Below are 27,022 nucleotides of genomic sequence, written 5' to 3'. Positions count from 1 at the left end.
GGGGCGCAGACAGGGCGCACCCCTTGCACTAGGCTTGTCTACCTCGTCACAGGGGGCAATGCGGCCCATCACGTCCTTCAGGTGCCCGATGGTCGACTCCTCCTGGAAGTCCCGCGGGAACGTCTCCGTCCATTCGGCCAACAGCTGCAGCAGTTTGGGGCCAAACTTCCGGACCCGGGCCTGCAAGGGAAGCCACTGCAAGTCCACACCCGGTGAAGGGTGCCTAGAGGCGCCGCCTCATCAGCCCCTGCGTCAGCCACGCACTGCACACGCCCTGCTGGGATTGGGCTATCCCGGCAGCGCCCCTGGTGGCCAAAGGTGGTATGCCTGGTGCCTTCTCTGTGTCAGGTCAAAGGGAGGCCACCCAGGGATGGGGGCTTGACCACAGGGGAACAAAGGGGGACAGACGCACATTTGGGGCAGGACCCTCTGTTGTTTTTGCCTGCTGGGCATCCCGTCTCCCTTTCTGTGGTGATAACATCTCAGTTTGCTTTGGGGGTTTCCGTCCCCCTCATTCCTAGCCCTTGGGGTTCAGGGGTCAGCTTACTGCGCCTCAGGCCCCCTGGCAGGGGTCCAGATCGGTGCTGGCCAATAAGAACATAGTACACCCCCCATCTTGCACAGTGACTGGCTCATGTTGCCCAAGCTAAACCACTGAGCTCGGGACTTTCCTTGGGACCTATTTAGAACATGGCTTGCTGTTTCCACTGGAATTGGGAAGAGTAGATAGTGAGCCTGGAGTGGCAGAGGTCACCTGTCACTGGTCAGGGAGAACCTGCCGGAGTGAGGGTGAGGCTGGTCTCGAGGAAAACGGAGCAGAGGATTGGAGGGAGAAAGACCCTATTTCCATGGGGGTCGTTTGAGCCTCTGGAGCCCAGTGGTACTTGGTGACTTTGCAGTTCTGTGAGCCAAGAAAAGTCCCTTTGTCTTAGGCCAGTTGTAGTCGGGCTTCTATTTCTGTAACAATGGGGCCCGATGGACATACCTGTAAAGAGTCACAGGTCGCGGGATCTTGCTGGGACAGAGGAAGGCTAGGCTATCAGCGCACCTCACAGAGGAAGGGATGGTGGAATGGAGTTTGCTGAGAGCAGATAGATGGTGCAGAGCCATCCCAGATGGCAAGGGTCCTACTGATGAAGCTCTGGGGTCCCGGGTGCCGTGAGCTCAGGGGCTCCCACAGGGCAGTAGAAACAGCACCCAGTTAGAGGTTCCAACTCCGTCCCTTCTAGCTCTGAGCCCCAGACAAGTCAGAAACCCCTGCGGGCTCCTGCCCAGGAAAATGGGGACCATTACTGCCACTCCAAGAGGTAGATGCATAAGGATGTGTGAGGGGAGTATCTGTACACAGAGGGCCCCTGTCCTGCCCCTCACCTTGTCCAGCACCGGCTGGTCCAGCTGCTGCTGCTCAATACACAGGTGGCAAACCCGGGCCAGGAGCTCCCGGGGCTCGATGAAGAGGCGGGAGCTTAGAAGGAAGGTGAAGATGTAGGCTTTCTGAAAGGGACACAGAGAAAGGCAACATGTGCTCACAAGGGCATGGCAGGGCTGCGCCCTCTGGTCCAAGACCAGCCCCAGCCCTAGCATCTCCCCCATGCGTGGTAGAAGGGAGCCCGCTCTGATGGCCCTCCTCCCCGTTGGATGGGTAACCCACCTCAGGGTAGTAGTCGGTTGTGGGCACCAGGTGCTGGATCAGGGTGTCCAGGGAGGCTGACGAGGGAGCCCCATCCAGGAGGGGCTGCCCGATCTGCTCGCCATCTGTGGGCTCAGTGGGGGATGGGCCAAGGCTGCCAGGGGTGACCATGTCGGAGGTGCTCAGGGTCCGGGGCATGCCTGTCTGCAGTAAAAGGAGTAATTAGACACACCCGGACTGGGGCCCCGCTGGTCCTCTGGGCTCCTGGCTGGGTGGATTCTGCCTCCTCCAAGAGCTTTGGTGCCCATCCAAGCCCAGTGACAAATCACTTCGGTGGGGTGGGGGGGTGCTGGGGATTCCTACCCCCAGCAGGGCATCCCTCAGCAACCAACCCTCCTCCACTCTTGGTCCAAGACACTTAGGGACTTACTCTTTCTGCTCCTACCCCCAGGGAAGGTTGTTTTGGGCATGGCTTAGACAATTCACAGATTGTCCCTGCCCATGGCCACATAGACGATTAGTTCAAGGGTGGGCCTGGTCAAAGCTGGAGGGCTCAGGCATGATCCCAGAACATCTGCGGCTCTCTGACGCTCTCTCCCTTGCTGGGGTCCCTGAGCCCGGCTCAATCTCTGCTGCACCCCAGGGTCCGGCCCCCACCTGGAACATACAGAGTGGGTGCTCGGTCAAGGTACGGGTGTTCAAGTGACTCAGTGGGGCAGGTGACAACAGAGGAGCCCGAGATGACACCGCTGCGTAGGGTGATGGGGCCAAGGGGCAGACCTTCCAGTGGGAAAAGCCCTGGGGGCCTGGCCCCACAGGCTCACGCCTCATCTCAGCCCACAGCCCCCCCATCCTTCAGATGAGGTAGAGGAAGGCTCGAAGAGAAAGGCGGGTGCCCAGCTCGCGTGCTGAGTACCTGGCTGAGCTGGGTCTTGAGGACAGGTGTGTCTGAGGACAGGCCCCGTTCTTGTCTACCAGCCCAGCTGGGCCCTAATGTTGGCGTCCACAGAGCACAGACTCCAGGGCACATGGTGTAAGGGCCTGCCCCCCCCCCCCCAGGAACTTGCTTGTGGACCCCGATGTAGGGGTGGGGCAGGCCAGGTGGAGATGTCCAATCGGTGCAGCATGTGTATATCCACTAGGGTGGATTGAGATCCGATTGGCCACCTGTATAGGGGTGGGACTCAACCAACCGCATAAAGGTTGCTGTGAGGCTAGCAGGGGAGGAGGAGAGCTGCACCCGGAGCAGAAGAAGAGTCGACAGAGCGAAGAGTCGGCGGAGTGGAGGAGCTGTAACAGCTCTTGTAAGAGCTATAACCACCGCGAGCGGTCCCACCACCGGCGGTCCTTGCGCCTGCAGCTTCCAGCCGCCTGCGGCCCCGCCTCGGACGGTCCTGCCTCCAGGGGCCCCGAGCAGCCGCCTGCAGCCTCCAGCCACATGCAGCTTCCAGCGCCTGCAGCCCCGCCTCCGGCGGTCCTGCCTCCAGGGGCCCCGAGCAGCCGCCTGCAGCTTCCAGCCGCCTGCAGCCTCCAGCCGCCTGCAGACTCCAGCCGCCTGCGGCCCCGCTTTCGGTGGTCCTGCCTCTGGCAGCCCCGAGCAGCCACCTGCAGCTTCAAGCCGCCTGCAGCTTCAAGCCTTCAGCCAGGTGCAGCTTCCAGTAGCCCTGAGCTGCCCAGACACCAGCGGTCCAGCTGTCAGCGGTCCCTCAACCCCTGTGGCCCTGAGACTCCAGTGGTCCAGCGGCCCAGCGGTCAGCGGTCCCGAGATACCAGTGGTCCAGCAGTCCAGTGGTCAGTGGTCCCCACGCCTGCAGCCCCTAGACGTCAGCGGTCCTGAGACGCCAGTGGTCCAGAGGTGCCAACGGCCCCTAGCCGCCAGCAGCCTTGCCGCAAAATGCCTCACCACCCCGAGCCACGAGCGGCCTTGTCCGCAGCGGTGGCTTCCTCTGGGTGGCAGCCTTGTCAGAGTGGTATCGTGGGGAGCAGAGTCTGTGTCATCCGGGTTGTCCTCCTTGTCATCGTCGCTGTCATCGTTGCCTCTTTGACGTCGGGAGCGGCCTCGTCCAGGAAGCGGTCTTGTCCAGAATGGCCTCTTCTTGGGAGTGGCCCTGTCTGGGGAGCAACCTCATGGAGCAGCGGCCTCATCTTGAGAGTGGCCTCTTCTTGGGAGCGGCTCCGATCATGGAGCGGCCTCATCTGCGGAGCAGCCTCATCTAGAGCAGCCTCGTCCAGAGCGGCCTTCTTGGGAGTGACCTTGTCGGGAACATCGTCCTCGCCTTTTCGTAAGAGATAGCCCTGACCGGTCAGTTTGATTCTTGATGCTTGGCGCGAAATAAAGTTTTGTTTGACTTTCGCTTTGTATCAGTCTTGTTCCTTTGATCACGGACCCTAACAATGGGCAGACTCTGGAAGTGTGACCAGCGGTGCCCAGGGCCTGAGGAGAGAAGCATGTGCTGGCTGGCGATGGGGGTCAACTCGGCCCCTCCTGGGACAAGCTAGCCCTCCCACACATTGTGTCTGGCCCGTGGGCACCAGCCCCGGGTGCCGACTCTCCTTCCTAGCTCAGATCCTGGCCCCGGACCCAAGTCCCTTCCCCTGGTGCCTCCATCTGTTGGGTCTGCCTCCTGGCATCCATTTCCTTTCCTCGCAGCCAGAACACCAAGCTTTGCAGGTGTTCCCCCAATAACCACGCCTTCTGATGAATACTAACCTAGGTGCTGAGATGTCAGGAAGGCTCCGCCCACACTTGGCCAAGGGGTGGGCACTAGGCCAGGCCGGGCCAATCAGAGGCTGCCACCCTGAAATACGTAGCTGAAGGGGGCATGGTCCAAAGAGGCAGGCCTGGGAGGGCTTGGCTTCTGAGTCACAGCTGCCCACCACTCCAGGCATAAGCTTCTGCCTCAGTTTCCCTGCTCACGTCCCCTGCTCCTGCTGACCACCCTCCACCCCTGAGGCGCACCAGTCAGTCTCCTTGTGTTTGGGTCTCCAGGCCCAGCATCTGGAGGTCTTGGGGCTCCCGCCACAGTTAGCTGTAACGAGGGGGCAAGTCTGCATTGCATCTGCGTTGGAGGCATGTGCCATCCCCAACCCAGGGGATGCCGCCCTGCAGGCAGGCACCCTTCCTTCTGGGGATTCGTGCTGTCAGACCCAGAGCCCACCTGTTGTCGGAGTCTAGTACTGGACAAATTTTGGGGACTATATGGCCTAAGCCTAACTCCTGTATGGGACACAGGGGTAAATGTCTGCAGGGACAAGTGTCAGACCAGGTGGTATTACAGGGAAGGTACAGACCTAGAGGATAACCTTTCTCTCATTCCCCAACGTTTGACAGAGAGGTGTGTACCCCAAATATCTAACTTTCCTCTTTACTGGACAACACAAAGACACCCAGCAAGAGGCTGACAAGAGTCCCGTGGTTCCCCCAGGGTGAGGTCCATCAGAGAGAGGCCAGAGCTGTGGCCACAAAACAGCATAGCTCCACTGGACTCCTGGGGGTGCTGACCACATGCTCAGACCTTCCACATTTAAGGAATGCCAGGATTCCTGACTTGTATGCTTGGTATCCTGATTTTATTTTAATTATTTTATTTTTCTTAGAGGGGGGAGCAGAGGGAGAGGGAGAGAGAGAATCAGGCAGGCTCCATGTGCAGGAGCCTGATGTGGGGCTCAATCTCACAACCCCGAAGTTGTGACCTGAGTCGAAATCAAGAGTCCAATGTTCAACTGAGTGAGCCACCCAGGTGCCCCAAGGACCCTGATTTTATTTATTTATTTATTTATTTATTTATTTATTTTATTTATTTATTTGAGACAGAGAGAGATCACAAGTAGGCAGAGAGGCAGGCAGAGAGAGAGGGGGAAGCAGGCTCCCTGCTGAGCAGAAAGGCTGATGTGGGGCTTGATCCCAGGACCCTGAGACCAGGACCTGAGCCGAAGGCAGAGGCTTAACCCACTGAGCCACCCAGGCACCCCCCTGATTTTAAAGATGGCAATTCAACTTATTAAAAAGAAAAAAAGCCACCATGGGGGCCACAGCATAGGACAAGAGCATATTAGAAACAACATCTCTAGCTCCCAGGTGGCCAGTTTCCAACCCCCGCTCTGCTGTCATAGTCCCCGGTAGTGCTGGTTGGCATTCTAAAAACCTGCAAAGAACAGAAAGCCATATAGAACCTATGGAAGAAAAGCACCTGGCTGGTCAGCAAAGCATGTCCTGGGTGCTGGAGAGGGGATGGGCTCCCAGGCATCTGTACCCAGGTGGGTGCTGGACCAGGCCTGGCTGGGAGAGAGTCAGAGGATGACCCTTTGTTGTGTGAAAAGTCTCCTGGGCTTTTCAAATGTCTTCACGTGCTGAGAATGGGAAGAAGAACCCCTCCTCTTCTGTTTCTGGAGAGGAGCCCCGAGATTAAGTGCACAAAGCACCCAGCACAGTGCCTGCCATGGAGAAGAAGGGGCCACCAAGACCACTGAGCCCTCCCCAAGGGCCTATTCTATCAGCAGGGTCTGAAACCATGACACACATCATCATTCCAACTGCTAATGGTGCTCTGGGTCAAAAAGACATGTCCCCTGGGGTCCCTCGATTTACCCTGGTTTGCAAGCTGGCTGTGGCCTGGACGGCTCTCTACCGTGAACTTCCAGCCCCGGGGTGGGAGCTCCGAGAGCAGCTATCACTGGCTGCTGAGTTAGCCTTGCAGACTAACGTAAGCCCACAACGCCCAGTCGGAGCCTTCTGCCCTCGCCTGAGTAGGTAGCAGAATTTTACACATTTATACATTCTCATCCCATCACCCCTCCCCCATTACCTCCTTTTTAAAAATTCTGGGAAATGATGCTTAATGTGAAATTTACCATTGTAACCATTTCAAGGGTATACTTTCAGTGGCACCAAGCACGCTCCCATGGTTGTGCAAATGTCACCACTCCCCATCTCCAGAAACTTTTCATCTTCTCCTACATCCATTCAGCAATCATGCCTCGTCTTCCCCTCCCCTCACCCTGGCAAGCCCGTTCCACTTCCTGTCTCTAGAAATGTGACTGTTCTAGGCACCTGTATGAGCAGAACCATAGGGTGTGTGTCCTTTTGTGACTGGCTTATTTCACTTCACATCATATCCCCAAGGTTCACACATGCTGTAGCGTGGATCAGAATGTCCCCCCCCCCTTTTTTTAAAGACTGCATCCTATAGCCCATATATACATATATATATGGACATATATATGGACAAACTCACATAACCCCATGTTTTCTCTATCCCTTCATCTGCCAGTGGGAATTTGAGTAGTTTCAGCCTTTGTCATACCCTTGTCCACACTAGCTGTGCTCTCACTACTTCTCACTCCAACTGGCAATGGAAAAGGGTTCCAATTGCTCTATATCCTTGCCAATGCCATTTTGTTTTTTGTTTCTCATTTCTTTTTTTTTTTTTTTTTTGTATTTTTGATGGCAGCCATCCATCAGGGTGTGAGAGGACATCGCATCGTGAACCTTGATTCTGATTTTGTATTTTGCTTGTGACTGGGGTTGGTGGGCATCTTCTTGTGTTCTTTGGCCACTTGTATATATAACCTTCAGAGAAATGTCTTTGTAAACCCTTGGTTCACTGTTGAACTGACTGAGATCATGAAGCTTTGTTGTCCTCCAGAAATTTTATAGTGTGTGGTCTTACTTTTAGGTCTTTAATCTGTTTCAGTTGAATTTTTGTGTATGCGGTGTTAGGTAAGGGTCCAACTTAGCTATCTTACCTGTGGATCTCCAGTTTTCCTGGCACCATTTGTTGAAAAGATTGTCCTTTTTCCACTGAATGGTCTTGGCACTCTTGTTGAAAAATCATTTGACTCAATACACAGGGATTTGTTTCTGGGCTCTCTATTCCATTCCATTGGCCCATACCCCTGTCTTTATGCCAGGACCACACTGTTTTGATTACCGTAGCTCTGTCATAAACCAGGAAGTGCAGTCCCTTCAACTTTGTTCTTTTCCAAGATTGCTGTGGCTGTTCAGGGTCCTTTTGAAATGCCGTATGAATTTCAGGATGGATGCTTCTATTCCTGCAAAAACACCATTGGAATTTTGATAGAGATTGCATGAAATTTGTAGATTGCTTTGGATAATATTGACATCTTAACAATATAAAGCCTTCCAACCCACGAATACAGGGTGTCTTTCCATTTATTTGCGTCTTCTCTCATTTCTCATTGCTTTCATTTCTATGTTTTATAATTTTCACCGTGCAAATCTTTCATTTCCTGGGCTGAGTTGATTCCTAACTACAAGCTCCTAAATCTATTCTTTGTGATTCTTTTGTAAGGGAGATTGCTTTCTTAATTTCCTTTTTTGATTGTTCATTGTTAGTGTGCAGAAACACAACTGTTTTTTACGGTGTTGATTTTGTATCCTGCTATTTTGCTGAATGAATGTTAATTAGTTCAATAGGGATGTGTGTGTATGTGTGTGTGTTTGTGTGTGTGTGTGTGTGTGATAGTGTTTGCATGTAGGGTTTTCTACATGTAAGATCATATCATGTGCAAGAACTAGTTTTACTCCAACCTTTATGATTTGAGTGGCTTTATCTATTTATTCTTGTGCTGGCTAGAACTTCTTGTACTTTGTTGGATAGCAGTGATAAAAGTGGGCATCCTTGTGTTGTTCCTGAGCTTAGTGGAAAAGCCTTCAGTCTTTCATCACCAAGGATGATGTTATCTGAGAGTGTCTTGATTTCTCCCTCATTCTTGAGGTACAGTTTTGCTGCATATAAGGTTCTTGGTTGACAATTTTTTACTTTTGACACTTTTGATTATATTAACCCATTGCCTTCCAACCTCAAGGTTTCTGATAAGAAATCTGCTGATAATATTATTGAGGATTTCTTGCATGAGACAAGTCACTTTTCTCTTGCTGCTTTCAAGATTCTGTCTTTCAACAGTTTGATTATAATATGTTTCAGTGTGGGTTTCCTTGAGTTTATCCTACTTGCAATTTTTTGACCTTTTTGTATGTTTGTATTCATGTCTTTTACCAACTTTGAGAAGTTTTCAACTATTATTTCTTCAAATAACCTCTCTACCCCTTCTCTCTGTTCTCTTTCTGGGACTCTCACAACATGTATGTTGGTCTGCTTAATGGTGTTCCACACATCCCTTACGTTCTGCTATATTTTTTTCAACCATTTCCCCCCTGTCCCTCAGAATCAATCATTTCAATTGTCTTATCTTCAAGTTCACTGATTTTTCTGTCTGCTCAAATCGGCTTTTGGAAACTTCTAGTGAATTTCTCATTTCAGGTATTGTATTTTTCTGCTCTAAAAATTTCTTTTGGGTTCTTTTTAAATGTTTTTTTATTTATCTCTTTATTGATATTTCTATTTTGCTCATACATAGTTTTCTTGACTATCCACCTTTAACTTTAGCTCTCTGAATGAGACAGTTGTCTTAAAGTCTTTGCCTAATCAGTTCATCATCTCTTTCTTAGGGATGGCTTCTCTGATTTTCTCCACCTCCTTTACAGTCCATTCCTTTCTCTTTCTTTGCAGATCTTGTTATCTGTTGTTGCTTTTGTTGAAAATGGAATGTTTGAATCTTATAATGTGGTGACTCTAGAAATCAGATTTCTGCAGGTCTTTTCTTTTCTTTCTTTCTTTCCAATTGTTGTAGGGTGCTTCTATGCCAGGATCAGACTGAGGTATAAATTTAAGGTCCTTTGAGTCTTCTCTGAGCCTATACCTTTCTCTGGGCATGTGTAGTAACTTTCTAACTTCCTTGTATACGTGGTTGCTTTTGAATATCCTAATCCTTAAATATCTTGCCCCCAAAAGAGGAAAAAGGGAAGAATGAAGGGGTGTGTGTGGGGCGGGTAGTAATAGGCTTTGACTTCTTAAATCCCCCGGAATCCTCTTCAGCCAGTATAGACTGCAACAATGGTGGCCTGCCTCTCTATCTGCACCTCTGTGACCAGAAACAGCAACAAGCAATCAGAACACACATTCCCCAGTATTTGCAGGACGAGGTGCTTATTGCCCACTGTGGATCCCATAGCTGTGGGTAAGCTATTCCAGGAACATGTGCATGGCTGCTGCCTAGAGGCTGGGGGTGGAAGAAGGGTAGCTGCTACTGTGTTAAGAACTTAAACTGACCAAAATGAACTGAAACTTTCCAAGCCTTCCTTTGAAGCTGAAAGTCTTTGAATAGGCTCAGAGTTCTAAGATAGTTAAATCAGGTGGACTCTGCCAGTTCAGCCGTCTAGTTGGTGGTGGAGTCTTGGTGCTTCCTGCTTCACTGTCTTTGCTGATACCCTCCTCTTCCCATTGGATCTTTAACTGGACACTGCTATTGGATTTTTAGATCTCATTAGTTCTGACAGTCTTGTTTTTCCAGAAGACAATTTAGTCTACAATTAATAGTGATTTAATCTCTTCCTTTCTGGTGGTTAAACCTCACAGACTTTTCTTGTCATAATGCATTGGACAGAACTTTCCAGGACAAACAAAGAGTATAATGCTGGTGAGAATAAGCATCTTACATTGTTTCATCTTTCTATCAGGGTCAGGTGTGCTGTGGGGGTTGAGCCAAGAGCCCTTCTAGGGTGATGTTTCTAGTCCCACTGCAGTGTTTTGGGAGGAGTTGGAGCCATACAGCTCCTAGGTCTATGTGTGTGTGTCCTGAAAACCCCAGGTCTTTTCCTTTCTGCATCATGAGAATGAGTGCCTACTCTAGTCCTACTGGTTCTCCTCAGAGCCCCTGTTTCAGCCTTGTCCAGTTTTGCTTTTATCTGGGAAATCTGTGCAGAGCTTGCAGAAGCTCTGAGAAGAAGCCTGAATTATAGGTTTCCTTGCAGGGTCTGCACCAGACTTGCTCCCCAGGTAGGGGGCGGGAGCATCACCCACATCGGGGCATCATTAAAAGAGCCAAATAGGCATCTTTGCTTGAGACTGCTTCTGCAGGAACAGGGACAGTCCCTATACCCTTGGTGGGGGGGTGGGGGGTGGGAGCTGAACTCAGGGAAGGGTCTTGGATGAAATGCCTGTGCCACCTGACCCAGGCAGTTTCCATGCCCCTGAGGTTTCAGCTCAAGGCAAACATGTGTCTTGCTTTATGTGTCTTTTGTTCTCACATGTCACTGAAGCCTTAACACAACCATATGGGAATGACTGCCCACTCCACAAATGAGAAAGCCTGCACCCTAAAAAGTAAAGTGGTGTGTGCAAGTTTGCAGCTGGTGATTAGTACCCCAGATACTTGGGCTCCTGACACCAGGCCCAGCTCCTGGCCCTGGTCCTGGCCCTGGCCCTGGGAGGGGAAACTGGCAAAGGCTGAGTGGGAGATATAGATGTGGACTGGAGATCCAGCCAGGGACCTGGGCTCAGGAACCAGGGGCTTGGGGAGGGCAACCTGAATACCAGGAACCCCGACATGGCCTGGCTTTCAGGAGGCAGGGAGCCCACTGAGCAACCCCTAATGGACTCAGCTGAGAAGGAAATCTTAGCCTATAGACATGGTCTTCTCGACTCTCCCAGGCCACCCTGGGTAGGGCCCTAGACCATGCCAACTTTTGCCCTGCTGCTCTGAGCAGTGACAGCACCTTGTCCAGGGCCCCAAAATGCTGTGGTCCTCCACTTCTCCCTCCTTGACAAAGCCTGGGACTGAAACACTCCTCTCATTCCAATTCAGGTCCTGTGAAGGGTTCCTCTCTGTTCCCTAGTGTCTGAAAAGATGCTCCCAAGGCACTTGGGCCTCCCCCAGGCCTGAGCCCAGGGGTTCTGCTTGCCTGGGCTGGGAATACACCTGGCCTTTCCTTTAGGAGGCCACCTGACAGACTTGGCCTGATGGAGAGAGGGGAGGACTGGCTGGCCTGAGTTATTTTTATGCACCATATGGCCCTCAGCTCCTGCTGACAGAGCCTGCTGCTTTTAGATCTCAGGAAGCTCCAGTTTCTGAGAGCTCAGGGCCCAGCTCACAGCCAGTCTGCCAAGTGCAGGTTGATGGCACCAAGACCCACCCCAGCCCGGTAACTGAAAATAGGGCTCTTCAAAGAGGGAAATGTCGGGCTCCCTTCTGCTCCATAACCCGTATGGTCCCTCACTCTTAGTCTCCACCCTTAATTATTCCCTGAGGACACGCTTCTCTAAGGAGAGGCATTGGGCTGAAGGATGCCTGTCTTTTCAAGGAATATATCACCCAGTTGCTCCTCTGAACCATGGGGAAGGGGTTTTGCTTTAGGCTCCCAACCATCATGCTTCCTGACTTCCTGGAACCCCTTCTCCCCACTGGCTGGAACCCTGATTAGAGTGGGGGTGGGGGCTAACTGGGTCCTGGCCAGTGACAGTGCAGCACCCCATCCTCCTGCCCCTGACCAGGGACCCAGGTTATCGAATCAGAATAAATCCCAACCCTTGTTGGGAGATCACCTCAGAGAAATGTTCCCTTGATACTTTTTCCTCTCTAAACTTTTAGAAGAATTAAAGACAAAAAAGTCTATAAACACATCTACAATTTAAATAATAATAATTTATTATTATTATAACCAAATGAGCATCTGTGAAATGATACCCAGGCTAACATAAAAAGTATTATCAGTACCTTAAAAGCACTCTCAGGACCTTATACACTTTCCCAAATCAAGCTGACTTCTCAACCCTCAGCTCTAGGTGATGACCATCCTTTTGTGCTAATTATCTCCTTGCTTTTCATTATAGTTCCACCTGTGTATCTATCCCAGATAATACACCACCTAGTCTTGAAAAACAGAGGGCAGACACACTGGACAGAGGGTCCAGGAGGAGGTAAAAAGAACAGTCTCTGGGTCAGGTCGTGATCTGACTTCCCCTTCCCTGGGAGGTGACAAGGACCCTTTGGGGAAGTTGCATGCAAGGTCATGAGTGAGGCTTGGGTAACACAGGGCTCTTCACGCTGAGGCACTTAGCAAGACTGAAGTGTGGACCGGGCACCAGACATGCGGCAGAAGTACAGCCAGAGGGAAGGGGCTGCCTTCCACTTTCAGAGAAAAGCTGAGAACTTCTGTGAGGGACACGCATGTGCTCAGCAGAGCATCAGGAGAGAGAACCTTAGGAGCACATGGTCAAGACAAACCAAGTCCTCATGAGAATCTGGGCCAAGCCTTCCTGGGCATTCTGTCCTTGGTTTAAGAAGATGGCCTGATGGAAGTGGTGGGGTCTTCGTGATGCCTGGCTGTCTCTGGGGTCACACCACTGTGGGATGGCTCAGCTCTCTCCACATCTGTTGAAGAGCTCCATCCTAGGAGCACTCCCTCATCCTCCAAGGGATTCCCTCCACATCTCCTGTGTTGGGTCTGCTTCTTTCTGTACCTTGTCTCCTCATTCTTCTTTCTGTACCTTGTCTCCTCACTTCACTTTGATGGAGCATGTTCTCCAATAGCTTCTTGAGAAGAGATGCTTAGGAAAATATTTTTGAAATCTTAAATATTGGATATGATCTCACTTCACTATCACACTTGCTGATATGATTGAAAGCTCAGCAGGGTACAGGATTCTAAATTAGAAACCACTTCTCTCCAGATTTTTGAAAGCATTGTCTTCTGGCTTCTCTGTGAGCTTTGTAGGGTTTTGGTTTTGGATTGGGTTTTTTTTGGGGGGGATCCTTGTAGAGTGACCAGCCATTCTGGCTTTCCCGGGACCATCCTCACTGAAGTACTGAAAATTCATATCCTAAGAAACCTCTCAGCCCCAAACAAACCAAGATGGTTGCTCACCCCAGTCCTAAGTGTCCTGAACGTTCACAATGATGCACCTTGCTATGGGTCATTTCCATCCCTCGTGTGGAGCACTTTGCAGCATCTTCTGTGGGAAACTCGTGCCCTTCAATGCTGGGACATTTAATTAAGTGATTTCACTGAAGACTTCCTCTCTTTTTTTGGGGGCTCTTAGTACTCATGTTGGACCTCCTGGACTTGTCCTCCAATTTTTTACCCTTTCTCTCCTGTTTCCCATTAAAAAAAAAATCACTCTACTTTCTCAGTTTTTCAGTTTTGTATTCCAAATCTACTATTGGTTATTTCTGTTGCTACGTTTTTAATTTCCAGGCGGTATTTTTTCCTTTGAAGATTTCTTTTTAAATGTATGAAGCTCCGTTCTTTTCTCATAGATGTAAAATCTTCTCTCACCTCTCCAAGGATATCAGTAGCCTAGTTTTATTAGAAATTTTCTTCTCTCCCGCACTGCCCTGGTTTGCCCCAATTTGCCTTTCTCCCCTCATCTGTCTTGATCAACACATGCCATATAGGAAGGCTTCCTCAGGTGTCTGGGAATCCTTGGCTGTCAGATAGAGACAAGAAGCGGGTTGGACACTCTGAGGGAGAGGGTAGGGCTTGTGGAGTAACCCATAGGGTCCCTCACTCTTGGTCATTCCCATGGTGGGGGAAATCCAGGTGGGCTGCCTGGGGGAGGAACTCTGATCCTGAGGCTGGGAAGAGGAGCTATAGGCCCAATCCCTGACTTAATCCGACTTCTCAGGCTGCTCTATCACTGCTTACTCATCCAACCTGCTGTCCAGCTTCCTACAGTTTCTTGCTGTTGCCGCTAACCCTATTCTCTCTGTCTGTGTGGTGGTGTTTAGCAAGGGTCTTAGTACTGTATTTTAGTGGAGGTCTCAGTGTTTCTCTCTTTCCTTCAGGAAAGGGGATTGAGCAGATAAAAGCCTGAGCTGCTGGGAAGACTCCTTCCTTTCCCCCCCAAGGTGAGCAGGACTGAGAGAGGGCAGGAAGAAAAGATTTGAGCACAATGTTTGAGATCCAGCTGAGCCCAAAGTTGGCCCCGCAGGTAGGCTTTTTTTGTATGTGAAACAGTAAATTCCATCCCCTCTCCTTTTCTTTCTTTCTTCCTTCCTTCCTTCCTTCCTTCCTTCCTTCCTTCCTTCCTTCCTTCCTTTCTTTCTTTCTTTCTTTCTTTCTTTCTTTCTTTCTTTCTTTCTTTCTTTCTTTCTTTCTTTCTTTCTTCTTTTTTTTGTCAGTTTGTCCTGGGTCTGTGTCACCAGAAGAAGAAAGTATCTTGATGCCCAAAGAAATTACTCCAATGACACTCCTGCCTGCATGGCTCACGACTGCCCACCTGTGGTCTCCTTCACCCCATGGAAGGTGGCAGGGACGTACCAGTGGACTCTTTGCTAACTCGAAGGTGTCTCCTGTAGGTTCCCCCTAGCTGCAGGTGGCTCCGTTCAGCACCCCTCTCAGGTCCTGCCTGCAAGAAGCTGTTTGGCGCTGCCTGAGCCCGAGGAACGGGGGCAGGGGGGGCGGTCAGTGAGGGCTTCGGGGTCCAGACAGGGCACCACATCCTTCCATGTGGCTGGACAACCATCTGCTTCCCACACACCTGGGCACGTTCTCTTTCTCTGAGACCTCTTTCTCCAGGCTGTGCAAGGGGTGGGCTCCATGCTGGGAAGGATGTCCTGTGTGTGGGTGACACACACTGGCCACCCCGGGGTCCCTTCACCTGGCTCCCAGGAGCAGAACCTCCAGGGAAAGACCCTCCTGCCGATTCCCATCCTAATACAGTCCCAGCACCGTCCCCATCATCCAGCTCAGCCTGCCTCCCTACTGCAGGTAAGCCACATACAAGATGCCTGTCACCCCTGACACAGTGCTAGGAAAGCTTTTGAAAATGCCTTTAAAGCCAACAAATAGACTTAACCTCTAGCTAGGAGCACAAAGGTGGAATATCTTCTTCAGAAAGGGCAGCGATAATCCACCCACAGCTTAAGGACCTGCCAGTTCGACCCCCTCCTTTGGAAAGTCGAGGATACTGAAAGGAGGAGGAGCATCACTTAAGAGAGTAACTGGTTTCCTCACAGGGTCCCCTTCCCAGTCTGCACCCCGTCGCCCTACCTCCCACCTCCTCACCTTCCACCCCCCCCCCCACCCAGTGAACCGAACCCCTGGAAAGAAGTGGCAGCAGAGAGCAGAGAGGCAGAGAAAGGGGACTCTCCCAGGCTTGAGGGAGAGGGAGGGGCTGCTGGGAGGAGGGTACAGTGAACCCAGGGGGTGCAGGGCTGAACAGTGCTTCACCTGCATGGCCCACATGGGGCCACAGGCATCCCCAGCCTGAGAGGCTTCTGACACCAAGCGTCTGATCCTAGCTTCCCACACTTCAGTGCCTTGGAGGCAGCCCAGGAGGGCAGATGTCCATACAGACCTAGGTCTACTAAGCTCCCCGGAGCGTGGGGGAATTGCCAGGACTCCAAAGAGCAGTGGGAGGGCAAGATCCCTCCAGCCTTCCCTCCGGCCTCCTCCATTGGGCTCAGCTCAGAACACAACCTGCCAGGAGCTCCCTTCCCTCACTTCACCTGGCTGGCTCCCCATCATTCGGAGCTTACTGGGACACATCTCACAGAGAGGACCCTCTATGATAGGGTCATTTCTAATAAGCAATATATTCGTCCCTGTTCCTGGCACAGTGCTCCTAAAACCATCTGAATGGGATGAGGGTTTGGGATACGGGTTTTGAGACAGTGCTAAGAAACCCCTTTCAACCACACCTGTTTATGTTAACGAGACGACTTTTGAAAACCTGTGGAAGGAGGGTAGGAGGGCTGTGTTCACTGGGGGTGGGGATGGACAACCATGTGACTGGAGGGTTGGAACTTTCAATCCTGCCTGCTGTTCTCTGGGGGAGGGGAGAGGGTCTGGAGGTTGAGCCAACGGCCAGTGGCCAATGATTTAAAGAATCATCCCTACATAATGAAGCCCTCCCCTCACTCCCCCCCAAAAAGCCCAGAAGGACAGGATTCTGAGAGCCTCCAGACTGGTGAACATGCAGAGGCTGGGAGAGTCAGGTACTTGGACAGAGCAAGGAAGCTGCCTGACTTTCCCCAGACATTGCCCCGTGTACCCTTCCATCTGGCTGCTCATTGGCATCCTTCCCATACTCTTATAATAAAGGGACAAATATAAATAAATGTTTCTCTGAGTCCTGGGAGTCACTCTATCAAATTAATTGAACCCGGGTGGGGTGTCAGGGGAACCTGTGATGTACAATCAGTCTACCAGAAGCACGGGTGAAAAGCCAGACTTGTGACTAGCCACCGGGGTGACGGGGGTTGGGGGAAGCCCTGCAGGGTGGAGGGAGCCCCTAACCATGGGGTCTGACCCTGTTTCCAGGCAGATGATGTAAGCCCGGAATTACACTGTGGGTACCCACCTAGCTGGGAAGTGACCCGCTCAGCTCACGTCATGCAGACTGTCCTTTGGCTGCCCCTCCATATCACATCAGCAGGGAGGTCTTCTCACATCATTGCCCCTCCTGAGGTTCTCACATCTGTTAGCTTCCTTCATCCTTCTGTCTCCCCATGAGATCATATCCATCTGGACTGTGCTTGGTGGGTCCCCCAAAATATGTCTGAAACACAACCCAGTGGGCAAATGCGTGCATGATCGTGAGTGCCTGTCACTGTTGTGTGACCCTAGACATCTCACTTTCTTTCTCTGGGCCTTGCAGGACTGAGGTGGGAAGACCCCACAGGGGGGCTGTCTGGCTCTGGTCTGACAGGGGCACGGGGACTGTCCAAAGTCTACCACAGCCTGGCCTCCCGCTCTCGCCCCCCCGCTTCTGAACATCTGGAAGGTGTGTTTGCTGTAGCCACCTGGAGGCCCCACTCAGAGGCTGGGGGTCCACCCCTGAGTCTCTCCAAGTGCTGGGTGAGGATTGGGTTGGGCCAGGAAGTGGAGAAACGGAGGCCCATCGAGGAGATATTTGCATTCCATGCCCAAACACTGGCCATCAGCCCCGAGGGTCCCCAGAACCAGAGGATGGAACCCTGTCCTGACTAGGATCCCCTCTGTGCCACCCTGAGCACCAGAGCCAGACGGCCTCTCAGAAGTGACATTTGATCAGTGGTGCCCCTGTTATAAGCATGGATGGTCACAAGCTGATTTACGTTTATTGCTATTCCCATGTTTGTGTTTTAAAGTATTCTGAGTCCTCTGCCTTTTGTTATACGCTTCAGAATGACCTTGTCTCTATCTACCAAAAACCCCCGCTGGGACTTTGACTGGAACTGCAGTAAACGTGTAGATGAATTTGGGGAGAGTTGATAGTTTTCCAACCCATGACCCCGATGTGTTTTTAATGCCATTGATTTTGACATTTATCTTTATTCCTTCCTTCCTTCCACCTGTTTTGGCTCCACTTTGCTCTTTTTTTCCCCTAGCTTCTTAAGGCGGAATTTGTAATTATTCATTTAAGACCTTTCTCCCTTCCTAATACGAGAATTGGATGCTATTGGTTTCTTCTAAGGACTGTTTTAGGCTCATGCCACAAATTCTCACATTCACATGTAATGTTTTCATTCTCATTCTGTTCAAAATGTTTTCAAATTCGCCATGAGACTTCCTCTCTTCTCTGTGGAGTATTTATTTAGACACGTGCTGTCTAATGTCTAAGTGTTTGGAGATTCTTCTGCTGCTGTTTGTATGTTTTGATTAAAAATTTTATATGTTATATAAAATACAGTAATTATATAATTATATATTCTTGATTAAATATGTATTATGTATTCTTGTTTATATGCTTGCCTTCAATGATTTTTTAAAAAAAGATTTTACTTATTTATTTGACAGAGATCACAAGTAGGCAGAGAGGCAGGCGGGGTGGGGGGAAGCAGGCTCCCCGCTGAGCAGGGAGCCAGATACGGGGCTCCATCCCAGGACTCTGGCATTAGGACCTGAGCTGAAGGCAGATGCTTAACAACTGAGCCACCCAGGCACCCCAGCTTCTATGATTTGAGGTCATAAACATCAGGTCCTTGCTTTCCTGAGCGCCCCCCCCCCCCAAAATACCGTATCTCTATGGTATTTTTCAGTTTCCTGGGGCTCCCCTTTTGGGTCAGCCAGCCAGAAAGCTGGGGCTTAATTCACCCTATTCTGCTGTGCACACCCAAGACTATGCCTGCATCCAGGTGTAGGAAGACAGAGAGAGAGAGAGAGAGAGAAAATCAGCAGGTTCCTTGTGCCCCCTGGGGGACAACAGCTCCCCTGCTGGGAGGGGAAGTTTTCCCTCATTTAGGGAGGAGGCTCTTGTAGGGCCCAGGCAAGGCTCCCCTGGACTGTGTCTGGGCTGGAGTCTGAAAAAGCAGGAGAAAATGCATATTTTAAAAATACGTATTTCCAGATTCTGTCTGAGCCATAAGAGACTCCTTTCCTGCTCTTTGAACCAGAAGCAGAGGTTCTGCACTGCAGCTTTCTCTCGGGATGCAAAGGTCCCTCTGTGGTTTCTGGCGGAGGAATCTCCCGCAGAGGGAAAATGGTAAACTCACTATCAACCTCAAATTCTGCTTCTCTTCCCCAGGCTGCCTGCAATGACTTAGCTTTCTAAGGCCCCAGAGAGCGGCTCTGTGCCTTTGGTCAGATTTTAAGCTGTGCTCAGTGGGAAAGGTAGAGTGGAACTGACCTAGAACTGGAACACTGGGGCTTATATTCTATTCTGTACTTTTATTCTTTTTAAAAATTAATACTTGTTTTATTACATGAATTTTTTAAAAAGTCTTTTTAAGAGATTGTATTTATTTGAGAGAGAGAGAAAGAGCATGTGCACAAGCCCATGGGAGGGGGAGGGGCAGAGGGAGAAGGAGAAGGAGGGTTCCTGCCAAGCAGGGAGCCCGATGGCGGGACTTGATCCCAGGACTCCGGGTCATGACCTGAGCCGAAGGCAGATGCTTAATGACTGAGCCACCCAGGCGCCCCTGTTACATGAAATTTTACAATCACTTTTTATGTTTGGGAAGTGATGCTGGTGATTTAGGTAGGAGCATAAAATTACATCCTAAAATATATTCATTTTAATAAATGAGTTGATTTAAATGAGTTGATTTAAAATAAATAAATGAGTTGATTTCACACATACACACACACACACACACACACACACACAAATTAGCATGATGACACCAGACCCATCTGCTTGCTTGCTGTGCCCCAGACATGCTGTCCACACTGCTGCCTCAAAGTCAGGCTGTTCACTGTCTCTCCTGTTTCAGGACACCCTTCTCCTGTCCCCCCTGGAGGTCCAGCTGCAGGGTCCCCTCCTGGGAGGGACCTTCAGAGTGGCAGCAGACGGGGGCTGGGACCAATGCACTGGGAGGGTGCAGAAAGGGTCCTCTGAGCCACGGGGGTCCCGGAAGGGGACATGTCTGAGGGCTGGTCTGCTGGGAGAGGAGGGGCCGTGGCCAGTGGATGTGAGCGGCTAGGAAGTGTGCAGGTGCCTCCCCGAGCCTCAGTTCCCCCCACGCACAAGTGGCCTAACAAGCCCATGTCAGCTCCAGAGAGCTTGTGAATGAATGTGCCCAGCACAGTGCTGGGACTTGGTGTGTGACAGGTCTGGGCCTTTCCCTAAAGCCCACTTCGTGGTCCACGAAGTCCTACCGACTGGGCTCCAAGACCACCCCTGTGACCTTGTCTGTAATTCTCCCTGCACTCCTGTCTCACACAGGCTGTGTTCCCTGCACCCTGGGGCCTCATTTCCTGCCCTGAGCCATTTATCCTGGTAGCAACATTATCCTGGGTCTTTTTGCTACTTGTTTACCCGCTGTCCTCCCCACAGGGCCAGGAGCTCCTCTGGGGCACAGCTTTGTCAGTCCTGCTCACTGCTGAGCCCCCAGCATCTGAAGCAGGGCTCAGTCGATCAAGGCTGGCTGGCCGGGTGACTGGCAGTCCCTGGGGGCTGACGGAGTACAGCAGCCTGTGCAGGAAGGTGGAGAAAGTGCTCAGCTGTGTCTGGCCACCGGCCGAGGCTGACTGTGGTGACCAGGCTGCTCGGTGGCCTGGCCAGCCAGGCGGCAGCTGCCAGGGAGAAACGTGGCCTGCTTTGTGAGGGGGAACAAGTGTCTTATTTACCACGGAGAATGACTATCAGACTGTGGGAGGAACACACTGGCCGCTGAGAGGCATGAAGGGAGGACCAGGGATGAAAACGCTCACTGTTCCTGGCTGAGACTCTGCCAGGGTCCCCGAGACCCTGCTAGGCCACTGGTCCAGCCCTGCCGGACTCCTCCTTGCAGGACCCCTGCCCTGGCTGGGGCTCACCAGCCTCCTATGAGCACCCAGAGTAAGCTGTTCATAGTCTCCTCTCCTGCCAAAACTTCAGACGGCTCCTATGGTCTCAGGCCTCCTTTGGTGCTCTCTCTCCTCCCCATCCTGTGCTAGGCCCCCTGCCCTGCCCGCCCTGCCCTGCTTTGCCCTGGCCTACAGGCCGCCTGCCTCTGACTTGGAGCCCCTCTCTGTGTGGCACCAGCTCACCAGGTCACGGTCCTCTCCTGTTCCCCTGGTCCTCAAGGCCGAGTCTCCAACGTGCTGGCAGCTGTGGCATCTGTCCCCCAGTCCAGCCTCAATGTGCTTGTCTCCGTCCTGCGGTAGAGTCAGGATGACTCCCCACCCCCATCCCTGCCACTGCTGTGGCTCCTGCCCTTTGGGGCCCTGGAGGGAAGGGGCTCTTGAAAGCACCACAGAGCCTCTCCAAATTGAGGCCCTGGAATCCCAGAACGTGGGGGACAGCTTGGGTTAGAAGGCCATGGCCCTGGTTCCAGGATGTGAGGACCCTGCTCTCCTGAGACCCTGGCCATGACCCCTCCATTCTTGGCAAGCCCACTCCCTTAACCTCTTCAGGGAGGGAGCAGCCCGGAGAGCCCAGGGCAGAAGACCCCTTCTCATCTTTGGTTCTGTGGCCGCCAGGCTACGAGAGCCTGGGACTTGCAGGTTCTGCAGCTGTACCCACAAAAGCCAGGCCCAGGCATTATTGGGAAGAGCGTGGGAGTCATTCTCAAGCACGCAGCCTGCAGTGGGTGGGGGAAAGGGGCTCATGCTCAGATGCAACAGAATGGGGCAATGGGGATGGCAACCTGGATGATGGCCTGAAGCCAGCATCACCCCCAGGAGGGCAGGGGACCCAGCAGGCAACAAGCACCCCCAGCGAACTTAGAGCCTTCCTTTTGGGCCTGGGGGCTTGTTTTCAGGACCCGGGTGGGGAGGCCAGGGCACGCTGACTCTGCCACCCTGTCTCCCTCCCGCAGTGGGTCAGCCTGGGCCACCCGTGCACCCCATGGGGACACTGCCCACGGCCTGCCAGAGTCTGAGGCAAAAATAACCGGTTCCATCTCTGAGCGCCTGCGTGAGTCACCCACACCTCCAGACAAACACCTCTCAGGCGATTCGGGGAGGGGGAACAGTTTGGACAAAAATAAACGCTTTGTTTTCTCCCCGTGGCTTCTGGAAGTTGTTTCAAAGAATGGTCTGGGGAGGCAGAGGCTGGCTCTGTGGCTGAGGGTGGGTGGAGCCTCACTGGCTGAACCTTAGTTTCCACATCTGTAAAGTGGGTTCATCATATCCCCCAGTAGGTGAGGAGCAGGTCAGTGTCGTGCCAGTGCGTCGTCCTGCCCACAACACCCTTCCCTGCCCTGCTGCCCTGAGGGTAGGCCAAGGAGGACTGGGAGCCCCCTTCTCCATCACAGGGGACCCAAGGTCCCCATCATACCCAGACAGCTGGGCGGTCACCCCAGCCTGTCCATCCGCCTCCCCCTACCCCCAGGCAGGACTTGCCCCCGCTCAGCCCAGGCTGCCTGGCCCTTGGCTGCCACTTGTGTGTTTTTCTGTCCTCTCTCGGAGCCTGGCCGCATATGCCTGGGGCTGTCCTGGTCAAGGCCCGGCGACCACAGGGTGGCTAAGGAAGGGGAGCCCAGAGGTGCAGGGGTGTCAGAAGTCAGCACGGAGGGAAGGCTGCCCCAGATATCATTCCCTGGATACATTCATTCCCTTCTGGCTAGAAGGGTCTGGAAACCATTTCATTTCTGCCCTGAATCTGGAAATCTGGGGGAACAAGTTGAAAACTGCCCAGCTTTTTGTTCCCAGTGCCTGGTGACTGGGACACAGGTGCGGGGCCCAGACAAGGAGCTGGGGGTGGTCCCAGAGGGCCGGGGAGCTCGGGGACCAGGACAGGTACTCCCCACCTTCCTCCCCATGGACAGCGGGAGCTGGAGAGCCACCGTGAGCCTGAGTGGGGCCACTTGTCTGAAAATAACTCCAAGAAGCAAGAAGCTGCTTTTAAATACTTCTCATTCTTGCTCTAAGAGGGGGCTCTCACAGCTGAACTTTAACAAATTCGTCATCATCTTTTCTGGGAAGAACAAGGGAAGATGAAGTCATCAGTGTTAGAATAAAACAAAGAATCATACTGTTTCTCTCTGGCTCCTTTCAGAAACATCCAGCAGACAGAGAAAAGGCCGTTGTCAGAAAGGCTGGGAAGATGTGTGCATGTGTGTGTCTGAACCGCGCACCCCCCCCCCCAAGCCTGGCAGCTCCCATCGCAACTGTGGGTTCAGTCCCCATTCTGGGCTGCAGCCTCTGGGACACTGGGACTGTCATTCCCTGGTCCGCACCCAGGCTGCCTGCGCACAGACACACCATTGTGAATGGGCTTCCCTCAAGGCTTGGCCGAAGAGCAGTTTTGTCCTTATCTGCATTTCACAGAAGGGGAAACTGAGGCTCAGAGAGAGGACCTGACCTGTGCTAGGGTCACCCAGCTAACTGGAAGGTGAGGGGGGCACAGAACGGCCCCCAATGCTTCCAGCGGCTCAAACTGATCATCAGGCTTTTATGATTCCCCTGCACGTGGGTCCAGAATCACCCAAAGCAGGGACCGGTTCTCACTTGGGATGGTCTCCGCATAGGCAGACCCCAGGCAGCTGGTGTAGGGAGGGGTCCCGGCTGGATGGCAGGAAACTCAGACCCCAGACCCTGGAGTCATTCCCCCTGCGCAGGGTCAACGCCAGGGACCCAGGCAGAACAGAGTCTCTGCAGCCACTATCCTGAAAGATGGGCAAGGAGGCCACGGTGCTAGGACCCGAGTCCTGCCTAGAAGGCCATGTGGCCACCAGAACCCCTCCTCGGAGGCCTGGACTGCTAACTACTGGCCATCAGGCACTGGACATTCGCCCCTGCTCTCTGCATCTGGCGGGGGGTAGGGGGGCTCCCAGCTCCAGCCCAGCTCCTGATCACTCTGCCTACCTCCCGTGCTCAGGCCGGCAGGGACATTCATGCAGAGAAGTCTGTGATGTGAGACCCACAGACCTGCTCTACCACCTGCACCCTTGCAGCCCCCGCAGAGCTTCCTGATCATGTGCTCGCCAGTCTGCTGCCTCCCGTGGGTGGAGAGGGGAGGGGACAGGGGTGAACCGGCCACTCTGTCCCAGCAAGACTCCCAGTCCGCACATGCTTAACACACGATCACGTGACTCACAGTGATGCCTTGGCCCACGTGGGATGGCCGGTTCTCCCTCCCCCAGATTCAGCCGACCTTCCAGCAGGAGCAGTCATGGGGGGGCAGGGGGTAATCGTGAGCCTCACCTTGTGTGGCTCCGGGCTTGGCTGTCCCCTGGACGGGCTCACTCCATCCTTGCCCACCAGTACCTTGCTGCTCCCGTGTCCCATTTCCCAGGCGAGAACCATGGTGCCTTGCCCCTGCCGATGAGGGAGCCCAGCTCACCCCAGATCCTCTGTGCTGGGCCGAGCCACCCTGTCAGCATGTGGAAGCCCCGAGGGGTGCTGGAGGAGCGAGGACACTCCCCAGGAGGAACAGCCTTCCCAGGACTGGGGACACCTGTATGCCAGGTACGGGAGGGTGACGCTCCTGTCCAGCGCCACCACCTGGGTCCCTGCAAGAGCCCAGCCTCAGGCTTGGGGCCTTTGGGAAAGGAAACCCTTCATGTCAGCGTCTGTTGAACGGGGCACTCCAGGGTCCCTTTTGGGATATTGCCAGGCCCCCTGCTCCCAGGGCAGCTCTTCAGCGAACCACGTCCCTCCTATCAGTTTCCGTTTTAAGATTAGCATTGTCCTTACCAACAATATCTATGATCTCATGGGTCTCATATGCTGGCCATATGCTTTTTAAAATGCGTTAAAGTAAACACATCCACACGTAACAATGACTGAACAGTGAGCGAACACATGGCTGTGTTTAATTCCCAGTACCACCCCCAAGGGGGAGCTCGGCTGGCTCCCCAAGGTCACAGGGCTGGTGGCTGGCAGGTGGGGTAGATTTCAGGCTCTCCTACCCTGGGGTCTCTTGGGCAAACCAAGCTGGTTCCTCCACATGCCTAAGCCCGGCAGGAAGCCTGAGCTTCCCTCAGGCAGCAGGGGGCCCTCGAGGCCAAGGCCATACACATCCCCCTTACCCCGCCCCAGCCCTCCCCGCTCTCTGCGTGCTCCTGCAGATGGAAGGTGGGGAGGACACCAGATGACCCAGCCATGCTGAGTGCCTGCTTCCCTCTTGCAAAGACTCAGCTTGGGTGGCCGTAAGTCCCGTTCTCAGGGCTTGGCCCAGGCTGCAGGCCAGGATAGGTGTCCTGCACCAGGGAAGAATGGCTGCTGGTGTGGACGGGTCCCGCTGCTCAGGGGACAGGGGGCCCTGGCTCTCTGGGGCTCACGTTTGTCTTCAGAAAAGTTTCAGCCACCCAGGTTCTGTAAAAACGTGACAGCTCTGGGAATGGGAGCTCTCAGGGTTGGGCAGAAGCCGGTCCTGCCTGTGTCTCTTCCTGGTGCACCTCAGTCCACCTGGCTTCCTGGAGGAGGGGGCTGCAATCAAGAGGAGCTTCCGGGGAGGGAGGAGTCAAGATGGCGGAGAAGTAGCAGGCTGAGACTACTTCAGCTAGCAGGAGATCAGTTAAATAGCTTATCTAAAGATTGCAAACACCTGCAAATCCATCGGCAGATTGAAGAGAAGAAGAACAGCAATTCTGGAAACAGAAAAACAACCACTTTCTGAAAGGTAGGACCGGCGGAGAAGTGAATCCAAAGCGACGGGAAGATAGACCCCTGGGGGAGGGGCCGGCTCCCGGCAAGTGGCGGAGCAACGGAGCACAAAATCAGGACTTTTAAAAGTCTGTTCCGCTGAGGGACATTGCTCCAGAGGTTAAACCGGGGCGAAGCCCACGCGGGGTCAGCGTGGCCTCAGGTCCTGCAGGGTCACAGAAGGATCGGGGGTGTCTGAGTGTCACAGAACTTGCAGGTATTGGAACGGGAAAACTGGCTACAGAGACAGAGCTGACAGTAAGATCACAGCTCGGGGTTACCTTGAACCAGTCGCAGGCTCGGTGAGTTTGGAACGTGGCCGGAGGTCAGGCAGACGGGAGTAACTGGGCGCTGTTCTCTGAGGGCACACTGAGGAGTGGGGCCCCGGGCTCTTGGCTCCTCCGGGCCAGAGACCAGGAGGCCGCCATTTCTATTCCCGTCCTCCTGAACTCTACAGAAAGTGCTCAGGGAACAAAAGCTCCTGAAAGCAAACCCCAGCGGATTACTCAGCCCCTGGTAAGGGCGGTGCAATTCCGCCTGGGGCAAAGACACTTGAGAATCACTACACCAGGCCCCTCCCCCAGAAGATCAACAAGAAATCCAGCCAAGACCAAGTTCACTTACCAAGGAGTGCAGTTTCAATACCAAGGAGAGCAGCAGAATTCCAGAGGAGGAGAAAGCAAAGCACGGAACTCATGGCTTTCTCCCTGTGATTTTTTTTAGTCTTGCAGTTAATTTAATTTTTTTCTTTTTCATTTTTTTTCTCTTCTTCTGCTAAAATTTTTTTTAACTTTTACCCTTTTCTTTTTTAACGTTTTTTAACTAGTTTATCTAATACATGTATTTTTCTTTTTTATATTTTTCTTTATTCCTTTTTTTAAATTCTTTTCTTTTCTTTTTTCTTTTTTTTTCTTTCTTTCTTTTTGAACCTCTTTTTATCCCCTTTCTCTCCCCTCACGATTTGGGATCTCTTCTGATTTAGATAAAGCATATTTTCCGGGGGTTGTTGCCACCCTTTTAGTATTTTACTTGCTCCTTCATATACTCTTATCTGGACAAAATGACAAGGCGGAAAAATTCACCACAAAAAAAAGAACAAGAGGCAGTACCAAAGGCTAGGGACCTAGTCAATACAGTCATTGGTAATATGTCAGATCTAGAGTTCAGAATGACAATTCTCAAGGTTCTAGCCGGGCTCGAAAAAGGCATGGAAGATATTAGAGAAACGCTCGCGGGAGATAAAAAAGCCCTTTCTGGAGAAATAAAAGAACTAAAATCTAACCAAGTTGAAATCAAAAAAGCTATTAATGAGGTGCAGTCAAAAATAGAGGCTCTCACTGCTAGGATAAATGAGGCAGAAGAATTAGTGATATAGAAGACCAAATGACAGAGAATAAAGAAGCTGAGCAAAAGAGGGACAAACAGCTACTGGACCACGAGGGGAGAATTCGAGAGATAAGTGACACCATAAGATGAAACAACATTAGAATTATTGGGATTCCAGAAGAAGAAGAAAGAGAGAGGGGAGCAGAAGGTATACTGAAGAGAATTATTGGGGAGAATTTCCCCAATATGGAAAAGGGAACGAGCATCAA

At 52.3% G+C, this 27,022-nt stretch overlaps 1 protein-coding gene across 7 annotated transcripts in view; it reads right to left on the bottom strand.

Annotated features, from left to right (window-relative positions):
• The window catches only part of RASGEF1C (RasGEF domain family member 1C), an 84,108-nt gene that overhangs the window by 29,721 nt on the left and 27,365 nt on the right, over positions 1-27,022 (bottom strand). The window contains exons 2-7 of one of the 7 annotated variants that reach the window (XM_032335275.1): positions 20,886-20,993; positions 20,173-20,328; positions 16,795-16,992; positions 1,652-1,834; positions 1,372-1,494; positions 43-180 (exon numbers count right to left, since the gene is read on the bottom strand). In XM_032335275.1, coding sequence (XP_032191166.1) covers positions 43-180; positions 1,372-1,494; positions 1,652-1,828 — 438 coding nt within the window. In that variant the 5' untranslated portion in view covers positions 1,829-1,834; positions 16,795-16,992; positions 20,173-20,328; positions 20,886-20,993. Of the gene's footprint in view, positions 1-42; positions 181-1,371; positions 1,495-1,651; positions 1,835-2,060; positions 2,285-16,794; positions 16,993-20,172; positions 20,329-20,885; positions 20,994-27,022 lie in introns of those variants that run through there. The other 6 variants (XM_032335274.1, XM_032335277.1, XM_032335271.1 and 3 more) reach the window with 6 other exon arrangements.

The sequence above is a fragment of the Mustela erminea genome, chromosome 3, assembly GCF_009829155.1.
Source record: "Mustela erminea isolate mMusErm1 chromosome 3, mMusErm1.Pri, whole genome shotgun sequence".
Taxonomy (NCBI): Eukaryota; Metazoa; Chordata; class Mammalia; order Carnivora; family Mustelidae; genus Mustela; species Mustela erminea.
Note: the sequence above shows the minus strand (reverse complement) of the source record. Positions and strands in the feature narration are given on the sequence as shown.